Source organism: Carassius carassius, chromosome 29 (genome assembly GCF_963082965.1).
Source record: "Carassius carassius chromosome 29, fCarCar2.1, whole genome shotgun sequence".
Classification (NCBI taxonomy): domain Eukaryota; kingdom Metazoa; phylum Chordata; class Actinopteri; order Cypriniformes; family Cyprinidae; genus Carassius; species Carassius carassius.
The window spans coordinates 23,073,376-23,095,273 of record NC_081783.1 but is presented as its reverse complement, the minus strand read 5'-3'; the positions used below and the strand labels follow the sequence as shown (position 1 = coordinate 23,095,273).

The 21,898-nt window shown below is 39.9% G+C and overlaps 1 protein-coding gene across 3 annotated transcripts; it reads right to left on the bottom strand.

The window, feature by feature from the left end:
- Positions 1-2,549: 2,549 nt before the first annotated feature.
- LOC132109933 (C-terminal binding protein 1) lies at positions 2,550-20,677 on the bottom strand. 3 transcript variants are annotated; one of them, XM_059516401.1, is made up of 11 exons: positions 20,501-20,677; positions 19,377-19,438; positions 19,043-19,199; positions 10,011-10,165; positions 9,784-9,928; positions 9,484-9,690; positions 7,931-8,145; positions 5,006-5,136; positions 4,031-4,158; positions 3,682-3,802; positions 2,550-3,123 (listed from the first exon to the last, which is right to left on the bottom strand). In XM_059516401.1, the coding sequence occupies exons 3-11, from the start codon at positions 19,098-19,100 to the stop codon at positions 2,934-2,936; spliced, it is 1,350 nt and encodes a 449-aa protein (XP_059372384.1). In that variant the 5' UTR covers positions 19,101-19,199; positions 19,377-19,438; positions 20,501-20,677; the 3' UTR covers positions 2,550-2,933. The 3 variants fall into 3 exon arrangements, with proteins under 3 accessions (XP_059372384.1, XP_059372383.1, XP_059372382.1); XM_059516400.1 differs by having other exon boundaries at positions 19,043-19,202; positions 19,381-19,438; XM_059516399.1 differs by lacking the exons at positions 19,043-19,199; positions 19,377-19,438; positions 20,501-20,677 and adding an exon at positions 15,960-16,112.
- Between the last annotated feature and the right edge of the window lie 1,221 nt (positions 20,678-21,898).

Here is a 21,898-nt window from a genome sequence, read left to right as displayed (position 1 = left end):
GAAAAATATCACTGTTGAAAGACGGACTGTGTAGGAGAGCTCTGGAGACCTACAACATGATCTTCATTGGGATGGAGGAAGAGTGTAACTGGCGGCTGTAGGATGTGTGTGTGTGTGTGTGTGTGTGTTAGAGCCCTGAGAGAGAAACCAACTGCTGCGAGTCCATATCTGTGCTCTGCACTAGATCTAACCACATCGGCGGCTCCTGAAAGGGTCTTTCATAGTGCCTGAGCATTTCACACCTCAAAGTGAAAGCCATTTGTGTTCTCCAGAAATATGCATCAAGCACACAGAGCAACATATGGCTAAAGAAAACAGCCTCCTCTCTCTTGCATGTGTGTTTGTGGGGGGAAAGAGGAGAATGGGGGGGAGGGGTCTATGATATTAAGGCAGCGAGGGTACCACGGGGGGTGCTGGAGGTGAAAGGATGAAATGAGACTCATCTTGAAATGTTTCAATACAACATGTTGAACACTGAATGACACTAGATTGAAACGTCTCATTTCTTGGTTTTTTAACAGTGCACATCTCATATCAAAGCTGGGTGATGCAGACGGCAAAGAAACACCACAATAATGCTAGAAGTAACTCAAAATTAAAAAACGCTGTAGTATGGAGAATCTTTACAGAGCAGCTAGAATAAAAGGGCATCACTTCAGTCTAGGAAAAGCTGCACGTCACTCAAAATTCAACATCAAAACCGGGCCAATGGGAATTGAGGGGGAGGGGCCTGATAGGTACGAGCATCTCATTATCATGCACGAATTCATGAGGATTGAGGACACTTTGACAACATCTGCCATCAAGAACGCATCCTCAATCTCACAGATTTAAACCTAATCTCGACGAAGACGTGAAACGGTGCTCCTTTATACAGAAAATTACAAAGATCACAGATCAAGAACTTCCTAAAGCTAAAGCCTGAGATTCAAACAACGTCTAATGAAACAATGTAATAGATATCCTATGCATGAAAAAAAAAAAAAAAAAAAAAAGCGCTTAATTTTGTCATTTGCGAATAACTGAATAAGCGGTCACACGCGGCCCACATACATGCAGACGCATTCACACCCCCTCAGAAATAGGAACCTATGATCTAAAAAAGCTGTACAAAGCGAGAAAGTTTTGAGCATACATTCAATATCTGTTACTGAGGTACTAGAAAGGCCTTTCTCTTCAGACAGAACACTATCCCGAGACACTCTCCTACCTTCTTTGGAAAGCAACCAGCGTTCCAGTGACCTAGCTTTTACATTCTTTCCACCTTATCTTCTGTGCTCTAAATGTTGAAAACGCAGAGAAAACGAAGGCTGATATCATAGAAGACACCCATGAAAGTGTCAAGCTCAGGGTATACGAACTGCGTTAATTCGCCACATCACCCATCCAGACTATATTGAAGTGTCGACAGATGGTGCAGCCCACAACAGGTCTGTATGATTTTCTGCTAAACCTTCGGTGGCTGAGTGGGGATGAATTCATCAATAAGACCCTGAAGGGGAAGAGAGTCATCGCCATCTGCTGGCCTTCAACGCTACAGCAGCCTCGGGAGCACCAGGACTTCCTCATAAAAAGGTGGATGGAGCTCAGTTTGTTAGGCCTGTATGAAAATGTGTTTGTGAGTGTGTGTTAAGAGTTTAAGTGCCTTGTGGGAAGGAGGAAGGGCAGGGCAGACAGGCGGATGCACTACACAGTGATTTCATGGGAACTGATGGAGGACAAGCCGTGTCACATAGAGAAGGCCTAATCGGAAAAAGGAGGCACAAGGAGGAAGTACAAGAGATAATCCAGGACAGAGAGAATATTTGAAAAACAAGGCAAACATTCTTCAAATAGCTACGGAAAAAAAAGGTGCCAATGTTATCAGCTTAGCTATGGTGGATCTCAGTATGAGTCAAGCGGAGGTCAATGTTGTACGCACACATTGCAAAATGAGCATTTTTTTTGTTTTTTGAGGGTTAGGTTTAGGGTGTCAAATCTTGCAGATGTGTCTAAGTTAGAGATGCTATACACTATGAATATGGCTTTGTTTGAAATTTGCATTTATGAAGCTGGATCTCCCATCATAGTCATCATTCATAAGCAGCGCACAAAATAAAATCAAGTCGGTCACGTATGCGTTTTTCAATGACACTTATGCAGACCTTATGCATTACGGATGCTGTAAATCTTGTGACTTAAAGTGGAGCACATGATCAAACCCCCAACAGCTCTGGGGGTGAAGCTCTTGTTTTCTGCAAAAATGAAGAGAAAGAGAGAGAGAGAGAGGATGGGCAAATCTAGAAGATGCCTTCCACATGAAGAGAGATTGAGAGGAACGTGAAACATCTGAGCTCTTCCCATGGACTGTTACTCTTAGCCACAGGCCACAGCCTTTAGCCTTGACCTCAGTTATTGAACACCAGCTGTGAAATAATTGCTGCTGAATTTAAAGACGTTAGTCAGCGGATGCTTTGTTTTGATCAAATGATTGCTAAGATGGGACAGGTTGAGAAGGTTCTAGAAATGTACGCTAGAAGGAGGATGGGCAGCGGACGAAGGAAAGAAAACAAAGTCCATGTGTTTATTTCCAAGCTGTTAAAACAGATAAGAAAAGAACAGAAATGTAAGAAACACTACTCAGAAACAAACTCCAACTAGTCCAGAGTAGATGCAAAGCAAAGGAGCTGGGATTTCGTAGCTTAGAAATAGTGTGTATCAACCCAATTATTGAATCCTTGAGAGAAGTTATTGCTTTCTGCCAAAGTGATCAACAGAGGAGACAGCGAGTGGAAATGAGGGGTACGTTCGGGGTACAGGGTTTCCCCCCTGTGTTTGTACACATGTTCTGTTGGACTGGGGTGACCCAAGGTCACATCGAAAGCAGGAGCGTCAGTCCCCCCGGGTGAGGTGAAAGGGCATCGATCAGGGCAAAGATGGAATGTGCTGGGATGCTATTGGTCGGAGGGGATGTCTCTGTCCGCCTCGGCCTTGGATGGCTGCCCGGGCGACGGGGTATGAGGTGGGTGTGAGACCGGGGCGATGCTGTGGGCCAGAGGCAGAGATCCAGCCACAATGCCCTCCACTCCTGCCCCGGCTCCAGGCAGCCCGCCCGCTGCTACACCAATCAGCCCTGCTGGGAACCTACGACAGAGACATGTTTTCACTCTCACAAACACGCCGAGATACAGTACAAGCTAGGGCTGCGACGATAAATCAAAGCAGAATTGATTCTTGGATCATTTCTGAGATCTTCCGAATGCATCGTGATTCTCTCTGGAATTGATTCTGAGTATAGATTTTAACAGCAGATGGCGCTCTAATCTAGTTTTAATCTGTAAACTCAAGTGCTAATGAAGAGTGCTGAAGAGCACTTGTGCGTTTGGATGATTATGCTTTTATGACGCAAGATTAACGGAAACACTGTGTGAACACCCTTGTAATTCGCTTCAATTTTTTTGAATTTAATGAATGATTATTTTTGATTCAAGTGTGTGTGTAAGGATTGGGAAACAAGCAGAGTATGGCTGTTTCTAAAGCATGCAGTGACATCTGCGGTTCAAAACTAAGTTCAGAATTGACTCAAGAAAGAATGGCGATTCTTTCGCAAAATCTCAGAATCAATGCTTTTTCGAGATGAATCAGTGTATTTCCCAGCCCTAGTAAAAGCACTAATGGCAGACCGGAGGGAGGTGTAGTTACCTATAGGCTGCAGCTCCGTTGAGTTCAGAGTGAACGGTGGTGGCCTCCATAGACGGCCACTGAGAGGCTGCCATCAAATACTCCTTATTCACGCAGTTCTTCAGAGTGTCTGGGATACGACCTGCACACACACACACACACACACACACACACACACACACACACACGAGGGCGCAGTGTCATTTGGACATATGCAAAAACAAGCTGCAGCTCAATTAGAACTGCACATGAATACTTCAATGTTTTGTATTACTCTGGCATGCTTTGCAACACTTATTATAGAATGTACAAAACGGTTTTTAATCACAGCAGGGCACAGGCTGATAATAAACACCTAGTGTTTTCTGACCTGTGATGGCTCTGCGCACCTCCCGCGCCGCCTCCTCTCTGGCCTCAATGGAGGCCTGTTCACTGTACCAGGATGTGTGTGGGGTACAGATAAGATTTGGGGCGTCCTTCAGTGGGCCCTGAGAGAAACTGTTGAAAAAATTTTTAGTGTTAGTGTCACGACAAAGAAAAATAACCTCCAGTGTGGAGGTTTTGACAGGACAATTGTTGAATGTGGATTAGAAAATGATTTCATAGTAGTTTAGTGAAACTGAACATTACTGTACCAGTAACATGTCAGAATAATAACTGCCGCGTTTCCACCAAAATTACCCGCAACAATTGTACCAGGAACTTTTTTCCCCAGGAACCCCCCCCCAGACCTGTTGCTTTCTGTTTCCACCACGGTGTAAAGTACCGGGAAGATTAGACAAATAGTCTGGTGACGTAGGTCTGCAGCGCGTTTCTCAATACAAAGTATGTTAATTTTGGACTCGCATCCTCTGTAGTTCAGACTTCGATCATTTGTCTCGGGAGTGTGATGTCCGCGACGACGCAAATCGGGTAAATCTGCAAACAGCAGCGTACTTGATAACGTCAGTCAGCTCCCCTTGGCTACTGCAGTTTTCCTCTATGTATATTTAAAATAAAACTAAATAGGATATCAAATACCACTGCCTCCTTTCGTTTTCATTTAAACATAACAGCTGCAGAAATGTACTTCAGGGAAATGTGTTTACCGTATTTTTCGGACTATAAGTCGCACTGGACTATAAGTCACATTTATTTAGAACCAAGAGAAAACATTACCGTTAACATTATCAAGAGCAGGGACTTTCTGAGGGGCATTTCTTTTTTTTACCTGGATCTTTATTTAGTTCCTGGTTCCTGTGGTGGAAACACACCGAGTACCAGCCCAATGTCCCTAGTTCCTGGGTAAAGTTCCAGCGGTGGAAACGCGGCTTATGCAAGCAAACAGGAAACTTGTGTCCCTCACCTGAAGGGCTCGGTCTCATGGACGTCCAGGGCTGCTCCCCGTATTCTGCCCTCTTTCAGAGCCTGGGCCAGAGCCTTCTCATCCACCAGACCTCCACGCGCCGTGTTCACGAGGAAGGCGCCCTGACGCATCTACAAATAAGAGCACTTACAGATATTAAAAATAAGCCATATTCAACTTGCTTGTAAGAGTACACACACTTGTGGTTCATTACCACAGTAAATCTCCCAGGGTTCCTACACATTTTCCATTTCAAAATTCCATACTTTTCCAGACTCCAATCCAAACCTTTCAGTATATTTAGTTCAGACAATATGAAACAAACAGCATTATATTTGTTATACAGTGCAGTCATCTCTAAATATCTTTATTCTCTTTTTTATTTTCCTCAAAGTGACAACACCGAACCCCTACAATAAATATAGTCAAACAAAATTGATTCAGACACCTTTAAAATTTTTCACATTATCACTGTTTATTAGCTATTGTTTAGAAAATGGTAATAAAACTAGTCAAGAACTTAAACTGTGAGAACAAATTCATCTTGATAATGTCAGAAAACTTTGATAAGAAAGTATGTAATGAACTTGGTTGAAAAGCGGTCAGTTGCTAAATTTAAGAAAATTAACATAATACCAATTTAGGTCAACCAATTACCAAGCAATGCTTAATTTTGTTCAGTCTGTGGTGTAAAAACATGGTCAGGTCAAAGTGTCTGAATTTTTGGTCCCAATTTTTACTGGTAGTCTTCTGTATGAAGAATGTTTGGTTATATCACAGTTTGCTTTGTTTTGCTAGTCTCACTTACATAAATTAACTATAGTGTCCTGCACCCACTAGTATAAATATATAAAACATATCTGGTGTCTGAATAAGTTTCGGTTTGACTATATATATTATTAATAATATAAATTAAAAATAATATAAAAATCAAAAATAAACCCTTTAGAAACTATTCAGGTGCACATGATAATTCTTTGCATGCTTACACGTTACAATATCTAGTTTCATATAACCTGCATCAGTTGCCATCTTACTATGAATAAAACGAGAGCATGGATGCACTCAATTTGTCTCTCTTTATGGTAGCACCTCTAATATCAAGGTCTATGTATAATTTAACATCCTCTGTGCCAGCGGAGGAACCATGACATGAAATGGGCTGATGTCACAACTAGTGTTGTCACGATACCAAAATTATTGTTTCGATACCGATACCTAGTCAAGAATTGCGATTTCGATAATTTTTCGATACTTTTCCTGAAAAGGGAAAATACACTCAAATATCATTGCTGTGCTTTATTTTAAAACCAGGACAATATTCTAATCATATAACACACTAATAAATGAACATATGAACAGCAGATATATTAAACATTTGAACAAAATATGAAATATCAAAATATAAAAAAAATAGAGCAATGACATTCAAGGTAAAGAAAGAATAAATTTAGCAGCATTATCTCAGTTATCATAAGAAACATAAGAGTAATAAATTTATCTTGATTCTGAACTTTGAATAAAAATATGAACAGCGATTATATTAAACAATGTTTCTGAAGTCTTATTTTTCTGAAATAATATCAATTTAAGCAATGGCATTCAAATAAACAACAACAACAAAATTTAGCAGCAATATCTCAGATATTGTAACTTATACTGTCAGTTGTGCAACCTTTTCTTTCAGAGGAGAAAACTCAGCCAGTGAGCTTTAGTGAGCGTCATCTTTTTCTGCCAGTTGTGGACCGGCGGCCACAGTATCACTTGTGCTCGTATATGCTGCCTAGTGATGTGCGGGTCGGTTTTTTTTCCAACCCACGGGTCCCGCTTTTATGAAATTATTTGGCCCGCCCCAGCCCGCAAATAAAGTAACATTTCTTTACCCACCCCGACCCGCGCATCGATGACATCACGGAAGATACGTTGCTACTAGACTCATATTTCTTGTTCACTGAAGTTCCTCCCTCCACAGCAGCGCGCGAGCTCGGCGCTATTAGCAGCGCATGCGTCCATAGGGAGGCACTGGAAGCGTGCGTTGCACACACCAACATAAAATACGTCTCTTACAAATCTGGAACGCAGTCATTCTTTGAAGTATCGATACTAATAAATTTAGGAATCGTGATGTTTTTAATTTCCGAGAATCGCGATACTATTGAAGTATCGGTGCACCGTGCAACACTAGTCACAACAGCTTTAGAAATAGCAGGGCAGCGTGCATCCTATATGCTAAATTTAGTTGTTTCCTGTGTGCACAAAAGTCTCTATTTATTTTTGCAAAGGTTCTTAAGGCTATGTAATACAGTGCAAAAAATAACACGACAATAACCCAAAATGCTTAAAGTGCACGTTAAGTTCATTCAGTCGTGTTTGACAATGAAAACACTTTATATGATACATTTATTTTCATTCAATACTATTTCAAACTAAATAGAGGACAAAAGTCTGGAAATGCTAATATTTTTCCATACTTTTCCCAAACCACAGGTCTCTTTTCTCTATCTAGCAGCACCTGAAGCTAAGCATCTACCTTACACTGTTTGCATGACTTTTTCACCATTTTTGCTCCCTTTCGAGTCCTCATGTGTGGAGGAAAGAGTGTTGTTCTCTGTGTTGTATTGAAATAGTTGTGCAGAATAAACTTTTGGAAAATCTCGGAAATACATGTGTAATGCACATGGCATTGCCAGTTTACTTTTGAAAATCAGGCCGGATTGTCGTCATACCAACTGCGAGTCCACATGAACCATAATCCAGCAATGGGTGCGGACCCGCTGCGTAAACCCAAGGCCAAAAAACAGCTTTCACATGAAGCAAATGAATCAAACTCTGATGTCAAACAGACCCGGGTTCATCCCAAAAGCAGTCAGAGAACCGAACGGCTCCCACAGTGCCGTTTAAGCAGAAGTGTGTTAGCTTTAGCACCTGTTTGATGGTGAAGTCGTTGATGAGGTGGTGGTTGTGCTCGTTGAGGCTGCAGTGTAGCGACACACAGTCCGAGTGGATGAGCAGGTCCTGTAGTGTGGCCATGCGCTGGAGTCCTAGTGATCGCTCCACCCCATCAGGAAGGTATGGGTCATAGAAGATCACTCCATACCCAAAGGCCTTCGCCCTCAGAGCAACTGCTTGGCCAATGCGCCCTAAATATAGCCATCATAAGAAAAAGTTTTAGACTCAGTTGGGACCACATTACTAACGTCAAACCTGAGATTAGATTGAGATTCAGAAAAGACGAAAATTCATTTTAAAGCAATACACCACAGGTAAACTGGGTTTTTAAAAATAAGTAAATAAATCGATTACACCACACTCCCGAAGATGATTGATTACATTAGGAATTGCACATTTTTTTGTAATGTAGGTTTTATTAAATTTTGTTTCAATATGAAAGACACATCATCTAATTAAAGTTGCACCAATTCTCAAAGATTATCAGAAATATGAACACTTGATAAAGCCAGAACCTAAATTCGCGTTTCATTTTATTTAGATATAACAGTAATTACAAAATACTGTGAATAAAAATTTTCAGGAATGATTTCAGGAATAAAATTTATAAAATCAGGCAAATTATAAGAACAAAGCGTACTGTAAAATCAAATCGCATCCTAAATTGAATTTGTTAATATATAAGGCTGCCCTCTAACAGTCAAGCAGAAGAGGCTAGGTCTGACGACATTTTATTAGTAACTTAGACACAGATTTATTTTTTTTAATCCTCAGGCGATGTCATGCAGTCCGTGACTAACAGAACATTGGGCAGGACATCCATACACTCATCTATCACTCCTCGAACTCAATCTTATCATCTGTAATACGCAAGTATTAGAAACTTTACATGGTTGCTCAATCTAATGTTAAGCTAGAGAAATGTGTTGTTCAGTGTCTGTGTGGAGTTGAACAATAGCTCACTGCAGGATAGATGGAGGCAGTGGTGCGCTCTCTATTAAAATAATCCCCATGTTTGCTCATACAGATAATACATCTTTAAAATCTGTAAAGACTCTATGTTTATTTGAGTGCACTCAATTTTTTGAGATGGAGATGACCAGTCTGTGTCGCAAAGTTAATCTTTTAAGCCAAAAACAAAGAAAACACTAGGTTTATTACATTATTAAAATGTTAATGCAGTCTCCTTACTTTTTTCCCCTACATATTCATAATAATTACGTCTGCCGGTGCAGCATATTATTAACTAGTCTGAAACCACACATTATGAAAAGCCAAAAATCTTAAAATTTCAAACTAGACCAGGACATAAAAAACAAAAAAAACATTTTGCCTATATTGTCTTGCTCAAGTCTTTTTTTTTTAAATAAATATTTCATGTTAATATTTAGTTCAAATTAAGTTGCAGTTTGTCATGTTTTATATTTAGTAGTACAACTTATATTCTAGTTATTTTATAGGTGTAGAAGTTACATTTGCCGTCAGCTGTTGCCTTAATTGAGCCCCGAGTAAAACACATCAGGACTCACCCAGTCCAATGATGCCCAATGTTTCCCCTCGAATACGTGCTGCCCCTCCGGCCACCTCCCGGATCTGCTCCACGCTGGAGGCACGTGTGCCCTCGCGCAGAGCCTGATGCATCCAGGTGACGCGGCGGTACAGATTCAGAATTAGACACATGGCGGTGTCTGCCGTCTCCTCCACAGACGCGGCTGGCACATTACACACTGCTATACCTGTTTAAGACAAAGAACCAGTATAAACAGTCAGTCTGACTGAAAGTCACGCAGTCAGACACAATCATTTCACAACACAGGAACAAAACTCACCCAGCTCTGCTGCAGCTTTAATATCCACATTGTCAAATCCACTGCCAATCCTCACAATGACCCGAAGACCTTTGAACTTGTCCAGGTCGTCTCGCGAGAGCGTGATGGTGTGGTAGAGCAAAGCTGCAACAGCCTCATTTAAGACCTGCAGCAGCATGAAACGCTCAAGAGTAAAAACCTATGAAACGTATAAAGGCCTGAAATATGACTACAATCTGTGACTTTACCTTCTCGTGGATCTCCTGGGTGGACTGGGCATCACAGAAGGCCACGGTGGCCACGTCCTTCAGGATGGGCATCTCCACCGTACAGTCCCGGCCATCCAGCAGCGCCACCAGAGGACGAGGGTGCATGGGGCCATTGAGGATGGGTGGTCGAATGCCTGCAGGTCACCCAGAATAACCTTATTAATCATTTCTTACATGCAACGGGAACTCAAATTCTTCAAATGCCTACAATTCTGGGCACTCCACATTGTGTTCATTACAGGTATCTACAGCTATGTTTGCATCACCCTTTTTTTAATGCACATTTTTAAGTATCGCATCAGAAATGAGATCACAAATTTCAAATAAAAACTCTTTAATTTGCCAAAAAAAACCAAAAGTTTACACGCTTGTTTAAGGTGGTTTTTGTGAAACTCTTTTGCGAAAAGAGTTAATTTGAATAAAGGGAGATGGAGACGCATTTTCAGAGTAAATTCCTCCATGCGCATAAAAAAAAGTCATGTAACTTGTGCGCTATGGGACGACAAAACTGAAATGTTACAGTCATTTTAAAATGCCAGGACAATGCCAGGTCGGTCAAAGCATTTTTGTATAACTGCATTCCCAAACAGCAGCCACTTCCAAAAGCAATGACCGCATTTATTTTGTTTCATCTGCTCGCTCTGAGGCGCAAGTAATTTATTATGTATGAAAATTATTATATTCAGTGGCTTCTCCTACTTTGTGATGATTTTGTTCTCTGACTAGTTGGATGGAAATGGTGCAAATGTTATGCAATATTTCAATTTGCACGGAAAACTGGCTTATAAGGAGACATTTTAAAAATTGCTTGGCTTTTGGATGCTACTCGTGTTAAGACCTTAGCAGCATCTACAACCAAGATTCACTTCAAGGTTCATTAAACCAGATTAGGTGGTACTTATGATCGATTGACTGATTTTAAAAAGTCCTTTCAGTTTCCTCTTAGCAATGCTGGTCAACAGTAAAACAGCTTTAATAACTATTCTATAAAAACATCCTAGCTCATTATGAGGCTGAGACTACCAGCATTGCTTTCAAATAGATGATTTACATCAACAAAAGGCCATATTAATTGATGCCAAACTATTACAAAGCCATAGAGAATTTCATAATATTTTGAATGTAAGTGGCCTCAAATTGCAGGAAACTGTTTTATCGTCATTACTTATTATGAGGGAAGATAACAGCTAATAACTCCAGGGTCCACCCCAACCCCCCAACCTGACAAATGAAAGTGTGAGCAGGGGACAGAAGGAGGGAAGGGGATGAGGAAAGGGGGTAGGGAGTCTTCACATGACTCATAATGACCTACATTCAGCAGACTGGAGGCTAAATTATCTTTGTCTTCATCCTACTACTAAACCATCACTACCCACTTCTGGTCTAATACAGATATCAGATATAGAAAGCTGAATTAAATACATATAGAAACAATAATGAAAGAGATCTCATCTACTCTGACCTCACGTGGCTGTATTTATTTTGAAAAAAAAAAATACGTTTTGGTGTCTGCCCACTGGCTTTCACTGAAATGAAAAAAAAAAAATCTACTTTTGTGAAAGTCAGTCAATGGGGTTTGGAATGATATGAGGGGCAAGTAAATAATTTACATTTTTGATGAATTATCTCTTTTAGATGATATGTAAACTTCAAAATTTGTGAGCCCTGCATTCTATTCTACTCTATTACACTATATCTAGTGGTAAAATAGAAATTGTGCATCTCTATTCAGTGATATCAATACAACAACAAAACACCAAGGTCTGAAAGCTACTTAACACATTTATATTAATTGTAATATCCAATTTAAAGCACAGCTGATTGAAATGTGTTTTGAGGCAACTTTCATTTTAGTGTGATAATCCACAGATATCAGCTTTCTCTAAAGACCATGAAGGTTTAGTTATTTGGCCAATTTATTTGCTGATGATTTATCAATGACCCTACTGCACTTTACCTTCCATGCATCCCTAAGAAACATGTTTTCTAAAGAATCTAGTGGTCCATTTTGAGTTGAACATGCTTACTAAGAACCGGTCACTTACAAATGCATCTCTGCACATTAAAAGCACCGTACCTAATGGAAACATGTTTCAGATCGAATTGAGAGAAACAGACAGACTACAGAACATAATAGTTGGCAAAATGGTATAAAAGATACTGACAATGCAATACAGCATCATTACAAAGCAGAATCCCAAATCAAAGAGAATTGGTAATACAGGCCATAATAAGTTTTTTTTTCTTTTTTCTAAACATCCTTCTCACAAAGCAGCACTGTATTCACTGCATATATGGCACATGGCAGGGTCTTTACAGAAACAGTGTGAAAGCAAGTATTTTAGTTCACAGTCACAACTGACTGCAAAAAAGCAGTGATGGCTTTTTTTTGTTAATAGTTGCACATTCTTTTAAAGCGGCAGGGTAAAAAGCTGACATGTCAGACAATGAGGAACTTCTGCCTGTTACAGCCAAACACAGAACAACTACAGGAAGGACATTTCTGAGCAAATGCAAAACAAACCCAGTCTGGGCCGAATTTCCCAAACCTACGACTTTTGCAAGAGAACAGGATTCCCAGGACGAGACAAGAAAGGGAGCAATAGGAGAACTAAATTGATCAGTGCAATCAGATTCCAATCATGCATCAGGATGTTCTGTGCACCACAATCATTAAACTGCATTTGATAAACAGTGCAGCAAATTGCAAAATTCATTACAGCATCACCAAAATTGCCCATTTTAATGAGGCGGCATGTACCAGAAATATCACAACGAGGAGTTAGATCTTGCTCATCATATAATTATGATCTCATTATCACACTCGTCTAAGAATAGCAGTCTGGAAATGGCTGTTGAACCATTCATCCAAGAACTCACAAATCCTTCAGCTTTGAAGAACTTCCGTGTTCTCAGGTAGTGGGTGGAGCTAATGCACAAAAGACAATCTTATCCGCTGGCTCTCACCTATTATAGTCACTGTTTTAATTTCAGATCATTGCTGAATGATGCAAATCATCCCATTTCATTCCAATATTTAAGATATTTTGGATGAAAACCGGGAGGCTTGTGACTGTCCCATTGACTGCCAAGTAGCTTACACTGTCAAGGTCCAGAAAAGTATGAAAGACGTCATCAGAATAGTCCATCTGCTATTAGAGGTTCAACCGTAATGTTATGAGTCAATGAGAATACATTTTGTACGCAAAGAAAACAAATGCCTGCGTTCAGCTCATTCTTCAAAATGGCGCTACGGTGATGTGGAGAGACACATAGGAGACAAATTGTTTAATAAAGATATTTTTGTTTTATTTGCGTACAAAAAGTATTGTCGTCGCTTCATAATGTTATGCACTATTCTGACGACGTCTTTCATACTTTTATGGACCTTGATACTGTTATTTACTTGGCAGGCTATGGGACAGTCACAAGCCTCCCAGTTTTTATCCAAAATATCTTAAATGGTGTTCTGAAGACAATAAAGGCTTTTATGGGTTTGGAACAACATGGGGGTAAGTGATTAATGACAATTTTCATTTTGAGGTGGAGTGTCCCTTTAAGATAATTTTTTTCCTTTAGAAAATTTGGCATGTGTACCTGATATATATCCAAAACAATCGATACTGAATCAAATCGCAAGATTGTGAATGAAAATTTAAAAAATTGTGTCAAAACCCAGCCCCGATATATTATATACACACTCTTTGATGATGAGAGTATGTGTATGTATAGCACTGAATCGTTGTTAATGTACATAATGAATTGTATATTGAGCATTTTCATTGAAAGGTTTGTCTGTGGCTCTAATAAAGTCTGTATGCTTCATTTATAGAGCTATAATATAGATCACTCTTTCAGTTTGCTCCGTTTTTTAAATACTGAACTTCAAACTTATCTATGACTCATTGTTCACTCTTGAAATAAACTTGTGTCCATTTGGTGAATAAATAAACTGTTTTAGACTGCTGCTCGAGTTGAATGCAATGCGTCCGGAGTGTGTGTGATACCGGTGAGTTCTCCTAGACTCAGCACTGCTTTTTTATTTTAATTAGATAATCATCAAGATTTCAAGAATAAAAGCAGTTAAAGTGCGAGTATACATTTATGATTTACGATTTCCATGATGCGGAAAACACGGATGGAATCCAGTCATAAAAACAGAATTCATAGTTAAACAAGGAATTGGGCAAATGTTGAATGAATTAATCAAAAGTAGGTCATTACACTTAAATCAAACCTTAAAAGTCGATTTAAATATGAATCCTGCATGTTCTGCGTGACTAATGAATGGTGCAGATGCGAGGTTTCATTTATACTGAAGCGTGTGAGACGCTCGCAGTGATTTCAGCTTCTGTCGTCTCTCTAAATGAGGACATGAACATCTCCAGAACTGCTCTGAAAAAGATTTCATGAGCTTCTGACCATTTAATTTGAGTAAAACTAGCCTCATATCACACACACAGAACTGTAAAGGTATTCACGGCAACCCGTCAAAATAAAAGTCTGTTTTTTTTTTTTCGTAGAATGCACATAAGCCTACTACTACTGCTAAAATGAAACTAACATTATTGAAGGAATAAATCACATTTCTTTCATGTTTTCATTTTAATAGTCAATCTCCTTTGTTTGCCAAAAAAAGTTCGCTTAATTTTCAGTAATTAAAAGAAATGAATTTAATGTTTCATGCCTTGATTTGATAACCACAAAAATAACAAGGAGGAAATAACAGAATTTTGAAAAAAATAAAATGGATTTTTTTTGGTCATTTAAAAATGTACTATTATTATTATTATATTACTACTACTACTACGATTCAGTACATTTAAAAAAATATTGGTTAATTAATTGGTATCGGCCAGTGTGGTCCAACCTAACTATCGATAATGGCAAAATCCACTATATATATATATATATATATGTGTGTGTGTGTGTGTATGTTCCTGTAGCTCAAGCGCAAGGTTGGGGGTTTGATTCCCCGGTAACACATGATAGGTAAAAATTGATAGCCTGAAAGTCGCTTTGGATAAAAGCGTCTGCTAAATGCATAAATTTAATTTAAATTTAATATATAAACAAACAAAAATGCACTAGCCAATGGAGATTCAATTGCCAAGGTGTCTGTAGAGGGTTGAGTTACAGCCATGTTGAGATTCAACGCCCCCTTCATCACTGACAGGTGTTTCTGCACTGGCGGATGAGATGGGGGTGGGGTAAGATGTCTCCGTGACATTCACAAAAACGTCTATTACTCGCGTTATCACACTCCTGTGTACGGTGAATGATTAAGTGGTCTTAAGACAAATATTTGCATTCTTTCCCTGCAAATCAGCGCTGTGTGGAAAAGCACACACTGTAATGGAGGTAAAAGAGCACGTAATATTTAAAGCAGGCAAGAGGAGGAAGAATAAAACAGCTCAGTGGCAAAATTCAGTCGCAAGGAACAATGCAAACACACTGCTGTAGGGTCAGGGCAAGAGCGCGCTGAGAGCACAGATGCCGTGTGTTGAGGCCGCGCCAGGCTGCATGAGAGAGAGAGAGAGGGCCGCAGCACAAGCATGGCCATGCAAACAATGCCATTCATTCAGCGCTCGTTTCTCCTCTGCTCCACCCCCCTCCGAAACCTTCTCTCGCTCTCCCTCCCTCACCCTTTCACCCCCCCCCCCCCTCCCCACACAGTCCTCACACGGACTCAAGGAGAGGGGGGGAAGGGTGGGTGGATGAGAATACAGCTGCACCACACCCTGCCTCCTGCCTGGCCAACACACACACACACTCAAGCTGCAAGGACACACACCAGACACGGCAGAAAAAAAAGAAAATCACGCCTGCTTCTGCAACCACACCCATGTGAATTACTGCGTCTTCGAGGCAACACACACACACACACACACACACACACACATCAAACAGGTACATGTAGGTCCAAACCTTGCATCATGAAATCCACGCGCCTGTCTTCTCTCCCCTCCTCTCCTTCTATCGCTCGCTTTCTCTCTCCACCCTTTACAATCAGTGTCAGGCTGTTTCTGCCTGGAAGACTCCCATTTCCCATGTCATCCAGACTGGCCCCTCCCCCACAGCCGGGGTCCAATCAGAGGCCTGGCATTTGAGCACCGACCAATCAGCACAAACCTCCACGGCATTGACAAGCAGCACTCGAGGCAGTTAGGCAGTTGTTGTTTTTTAAAGAGACAGTCTCGTTCTGCTCACATCTACATGACCCCGCTCTTCTGAAGAAACACCGCGGTTATCCTCGTCACCCGCCCCACTCCGCTCTTTTGCTGTCACTTGGATAAATATTACTGCCACCTGCAGCTGTAACCGTAAAAATCGCTTTAAATATCAGGAAAATGATCAGCAAAAAAATTTTTTTTTTAAACAAGGTTTTTTTGCAATGCAAAAATCGTATTGTCTGTGCAAATGACACTAAATATTCTCACAGGAATATATCTGCGTACAAAACAACTCGCTTTGATTAATAGAAAGGTTTGACCCGAGGCAACAGCTGAAGAGACAGTGAAACTGCCGCTTACAATCTCTATGTGAATTGTTTAACGGCACAAGACACTCTTCCCTATTTGAATTAGCATTTAAAATGCCACAATTAAGCAATAACATACAACAGGCTGTGCCATATGGTTAACAATGTCACTGCAAAGGGCACAACATGAGCTAAGGTTGGAAATCGAGAACCATTTCAATTTTGTCTTTTGCTCTTGTATTCTTGCATTCAGCAAATGCTTTAAATACAGAACAACCTTTTAGTCATTTTAAGTTCCTATTAGAATAAACCCTGATAGGGTGATCCGATTTTATCAGCTTGAAGGGGTTTATTCTGAGAGAACAACCGGCTGGATGTACATTATCCCTCTTTTTACACGGCTACTTGCCACATAAGTAAATAATTAGACGCGAAATATTGATATTTAGTTGAAATATTTCCGTGAAGACAGCAGTTGCGAGCAAGCGGCAAATTCAAATTATACGGACATTTAAGGGAAACGGTGCGGTCAAACCACTTATTACACAACATTTCACCACAAAAACAATAAAAATTAAGATGAAAATGTTTTAAAACCTTACCAGTTTGTTAGTTCTCTTATGATCCATTACAGCGTACAAAACGGTCATAGCATAATGGCAGCAGCTGCGTTTGTATGAAACGAGAGCGGGTCCGTGATACAAGGATGACAATTAAATAATTGTATACCATTTTGAATCGAGTTTTAATATTTTATTAGCTAAACAAATGCAAAGCTTCCATCAAGAAAAAATGGTTCAAGCAAGAGTACAGCCCCGACTGCTGTTACCCAGGTGAGACGGTGTTAGTTTAAATCGGTTGTTATCGAGGGATAACATAACTCTGAATGTAGCGACTGACCAATCAGAATCAAGTATTCCACAGAGCAGTGTAATAAAATCGCAATAAAATAGAAGCAACAGATCTTTTATTCAGCATTTTGACATATATCCGATTATCGAAAAGAAAAAAATTATAGGGTGGGAAGTTGGGAACCTGGTTCTTGGATGTGGGCATAACACTCGAAAGTGGAGGCAGATGAAGGCAAGACTGCAAGAGCAAGGGTTTTTGACGATTGAGGATACCCGGTCATTCTGATTAAAAATTAATTAAACTTTTTTTTTAAATGAACATGCATAGATGCATTAAATTATTGATGTTATTGTAAAGATGCCATTTAGAAAATGGATAGTGAAATTACAAATTTTTGAGAGTGTGAAATTTAATTCCGTGCAGACTTTAATAAGGCCTGCAAAAAGGTTTGACCTTTTTTTTTTAACAGGTAATTTTAATGCCATTTATATCAACTGATAAAAAGCATGCAAATGCAGGCCAAAACCTGAAAAAAAAAAAAAAATCACAACACTTTCTAAGTTTACCAAATTGCAACTTGATGCAGAATTACATACAGTATTCATCTAAAAGTCTTAATGTAATGCCAAATAGATACTGCACATTTCACAAATCCAATCATACAACAACTACCCACCAAACCCTGAGGCCTTAACTAAGGATCTATTTAAATTTAAGCGAGAAAAACTAAAATCAACATCATCTACATCTCTAGCATCAGAGTTCCTCTTTGATGAGGAGTAGTTACACCTGCCAAAAACACAAAGGGGACTGCAATATACAGCCTGTCCCCTCTGAGCCCATTACACACCTCCAAAAGAGCATCTTTATGAGATGAGACTACATCTGCCAAATCTAAAGAACTAGCTTTTTAATACAACCTAGTTGCTAATACAACTAGGTTGTATTAAAGTGTCAAATGGACAGGAGTTCCATTCATTCAGTAGTAATGAGCTATTTAATACATTACGCACAGGCTTTTAATAGCAGTTTAAGCTGCGGCACACAGACAGGAAGGAGAAAAGACAAGAAAACAGAGCTCAAACTGTCTCGCATCTCCTGTGCCTGACAGACAAACATGCCAAACATTCAAGAAACGACCATATCTCACCCATCCATCGCTCCGTGTATGTTAGTATTGACAGTGCCAGATGCTTCACTCAAGGTTTACAGATAAAAGATTAAATCACTACTCTAAACATCAGTACAAGAACACATTTAGGTTAAACGCATACATGTTGAATTAAAGTAAATTAAAGTTACAAAGACTAAGGTAAAGTCTTAAAATGCAATGCTTTTCAGACCTGTGCATCTGAAAGCCAAGACTACATTGTCATCAGTGCACATTAAACCAAAGATATAAATTATTTTTCATCAAAACAAAATATCTTGACTTAAATTAAGCAACAGGTGTCTGCGGTTCACTGATAACCGTGTAACGCACACTTTCCACAACCCAATCAATTTCCAGGTAAAATCTAGCCCCATCCTAAATTCTGTCCTCGAGTTCTCTTTCCACATGTCACATTATGGATGTAAAGTGGTGCCAACAATGAGGTTAAAGAGACCTGGGTTACTGATCGTCATTAAGATCTATTTGTGTCCATCTCATCTGACTGCAGGAGTCGTATCTTCTCACCTTCACAGATGCGGTCCAGTCTCTGCCGCTTCACTTTGTGTTTGTCCATCAGAGCCATCGACTGGCAGTTCTTCAGCAAGACCAGCTACGGCCACGAGACGACGAAAGAGGGGGCACAGCACACAGTTCAGTCCAGAAAACACCCAAATCCTTAAAACACCTTCAGAAATGAATTTCACAGGTTTAAGATTCTGAACTACAAATCACACCACATCCGGTTACCACGCCACATGCATGCAGTAAAATACTGCTTATTATGGGAAAAGTTCACTTATCACTCGCCCACATACATGACTGATACTGAGAAACAGTGCTGGGAAAAAATGTCAACTACACACCTGATGACGTCAAAGCCAACCAAATACTCCGCTGACGTCACGGTCGTAATAATGGCAGCTGAAGAGAGAAAAACAAACCTTAGCGTTAAACAAGCATTATTTATGAACAAGAACAGAGCGTAAAGATAGTGGCTTTAGTTCGTTGAGCAACAATAAACGTAGATACGCCTGGAGACGTCAGAAAGAGAAGTGACGCCCATTTCTTCACGAGCATTAATGTTGTAGCCCCTCAAAGAGACTAAATCTAGTTTTAAACTCACTTATTTAGGACCAATTTCATTGAAATTTTATACTTAAAAGTCTAAACTACTTTGTAAAACGAACGACTTAATAAATAAATGCACGTGTTTTCAGAAAAAAACATTAGGGAAACGTGTGTTTAGGGAAAACCGCATCTGGATGATCACTTCGTGATGGTTAACTTCAGTCTCATTTCTTTGAGCTATTTCTCTCTCTTGTTGCTCATTAAACAAAATGAAAAGTCTGTGTAAAGTAGCTCAGGGCTGAAAAGACACCAGAAAAGCATAAATGGTGTGAAATATTTAACGAGATTTAGCGAGCTGGAGACAGACAGCCAAAGTCCAGTTTATACTTCTGCGTCGAGCCTACGCCGAAGGCTGTGTGTTAAATAAACGGCTTAAACTCCCGCGTAAAATGTAACAAACTAACAGTTTAGAGGATTTCATTTTTTTAACGTAGCGTTTTGTTTTTGTCGCGCGCTCGCTGAAAGTTCTTCGGTTATCGCTGCGCTAGCTAATTAGCACATGCAGCAAGACACAATACAACGGAAAAAGTTACACTATTAACCCCAAAAACATCATACAAAACACTCTGAGAAAACCCTACGAGCTCCTTTGTGGTTTTAAATCGCTCTTATAACTATATTGGTCTTTTGTATCGTCGCGCCTCTGACTGTGAATGCACACACCGCGAAAGGCGCTTATGGTTGCTAACTGAGCTACCAAACATTAAACACACACAGTGTGTGTGTGTGAGAGAGAGAGAGAGAGAGAGGTACACAGTCATAACAACACACGGCAGTCTCACAGCACTCAATCGAAAGTCCAGTGTGAATATGTGTCAAAGATGAGCCAGAAGCAGGGAAACACCACGCACTCACCGGGAGAAAGCGTCTCTGGAGGCTCGGTGTGGTCACGGGAGCTGAATCAACTCTTCCCCGCTATCACTCGCCATGAAACCAGCACAGAAAAGGAAGTCGAGGCCGCGCAGACAACGTGCTGTAAAGAGCGAGCGCTCGGAGCAGACACATGAGCTCTGCGCGGATGAGCGCCTCCTACAGGACAGTGTGTGCCACTGCGGGGCCCGGAGCCTGAGCATGAGACTGAGCCTGGGCCTGAGAATGAGACTGAGCCTGAGACTGAGCCTGGGCCTGAGTCTGAGCCTGAGCTCATTTCCTTTCTTCATGCATCAGGTTTATTCTGAGACTGCTGTGTAAGGGATGGAGGGGCTAGATAGGCGAGCTGTCTTGCTTCCCAAATTTGCATTACGTGTCACATGATCATATATATATTATATACATTATATGACTATAAATATATAAATGTTAATATTTTCTGTATGTGTGTGTATTTATATATGCATAATAATACACACGCACACACATGTATTATGTAATCAAAAACTTCTATTTTGGATGTGATTAATCATTTGAGAGCACTACTGTTTACTAGAGAGTGCAGGACACTATCGCTCGGTTTTACAGACCCAGTAATTCTGAGCTCTCAATGATAAGAAGCATGCACTGATCTTAAAATATATAAGTGCCTTTGTTTTGTCACAAGATGCACACTAGTAATATTTGTCCAAACCGAACTATGGCCTTATCCTGGTTTAGTCATTAGTCTATTCAGAGACTTTATTCTGACCATGTTTTGCTTAAGTGCCAAGCACATTTTATTGCCAATGCAAACTTTTTACACCATAGATGGAACAAAACTGAGCATTGCTTTAGAATTGGTTGACCTTAATTGGTATTATCTAATTGTGTACGTAAGTTTAACAGCTGACAGATATTCAACCGAATATCCAAAATTTTCATGCATTTTTTTGTTTAGTTATTTTTTAATGCTGTCCACATTCTATTTATGCTGGTCAATGTATAAATGAATAATGTATAAAACCATGTAAATTAATTTGACCATGCATTATTAAATAAAGCATTTCCCCACAACAGTAGCTGTGGGTTAAGTGTATCAGATGCTTGAGGTAAAGTGTGTCAGTGATACTGTTCAACACAAAAGATCCTGGTATTTCCTCTGGTGTTACTGCTTTATGACAATGCTGCTTGCTTTATTCAAACTTTTATTAAACGGAAACAGGCAGCGTTTACATGTTGAATAATGTTAAATAATTAAAACAAGATTTTATGTGACGATTCCAGAGGATTCAAGATTCAGGATTCAATTCAGAAAGTTCTTCAATGAAAACAAATTATTTGAGGGGAGAAAATACATTTTCAGTTTAAATCTCCACAAACATACACACACATATTCCTATA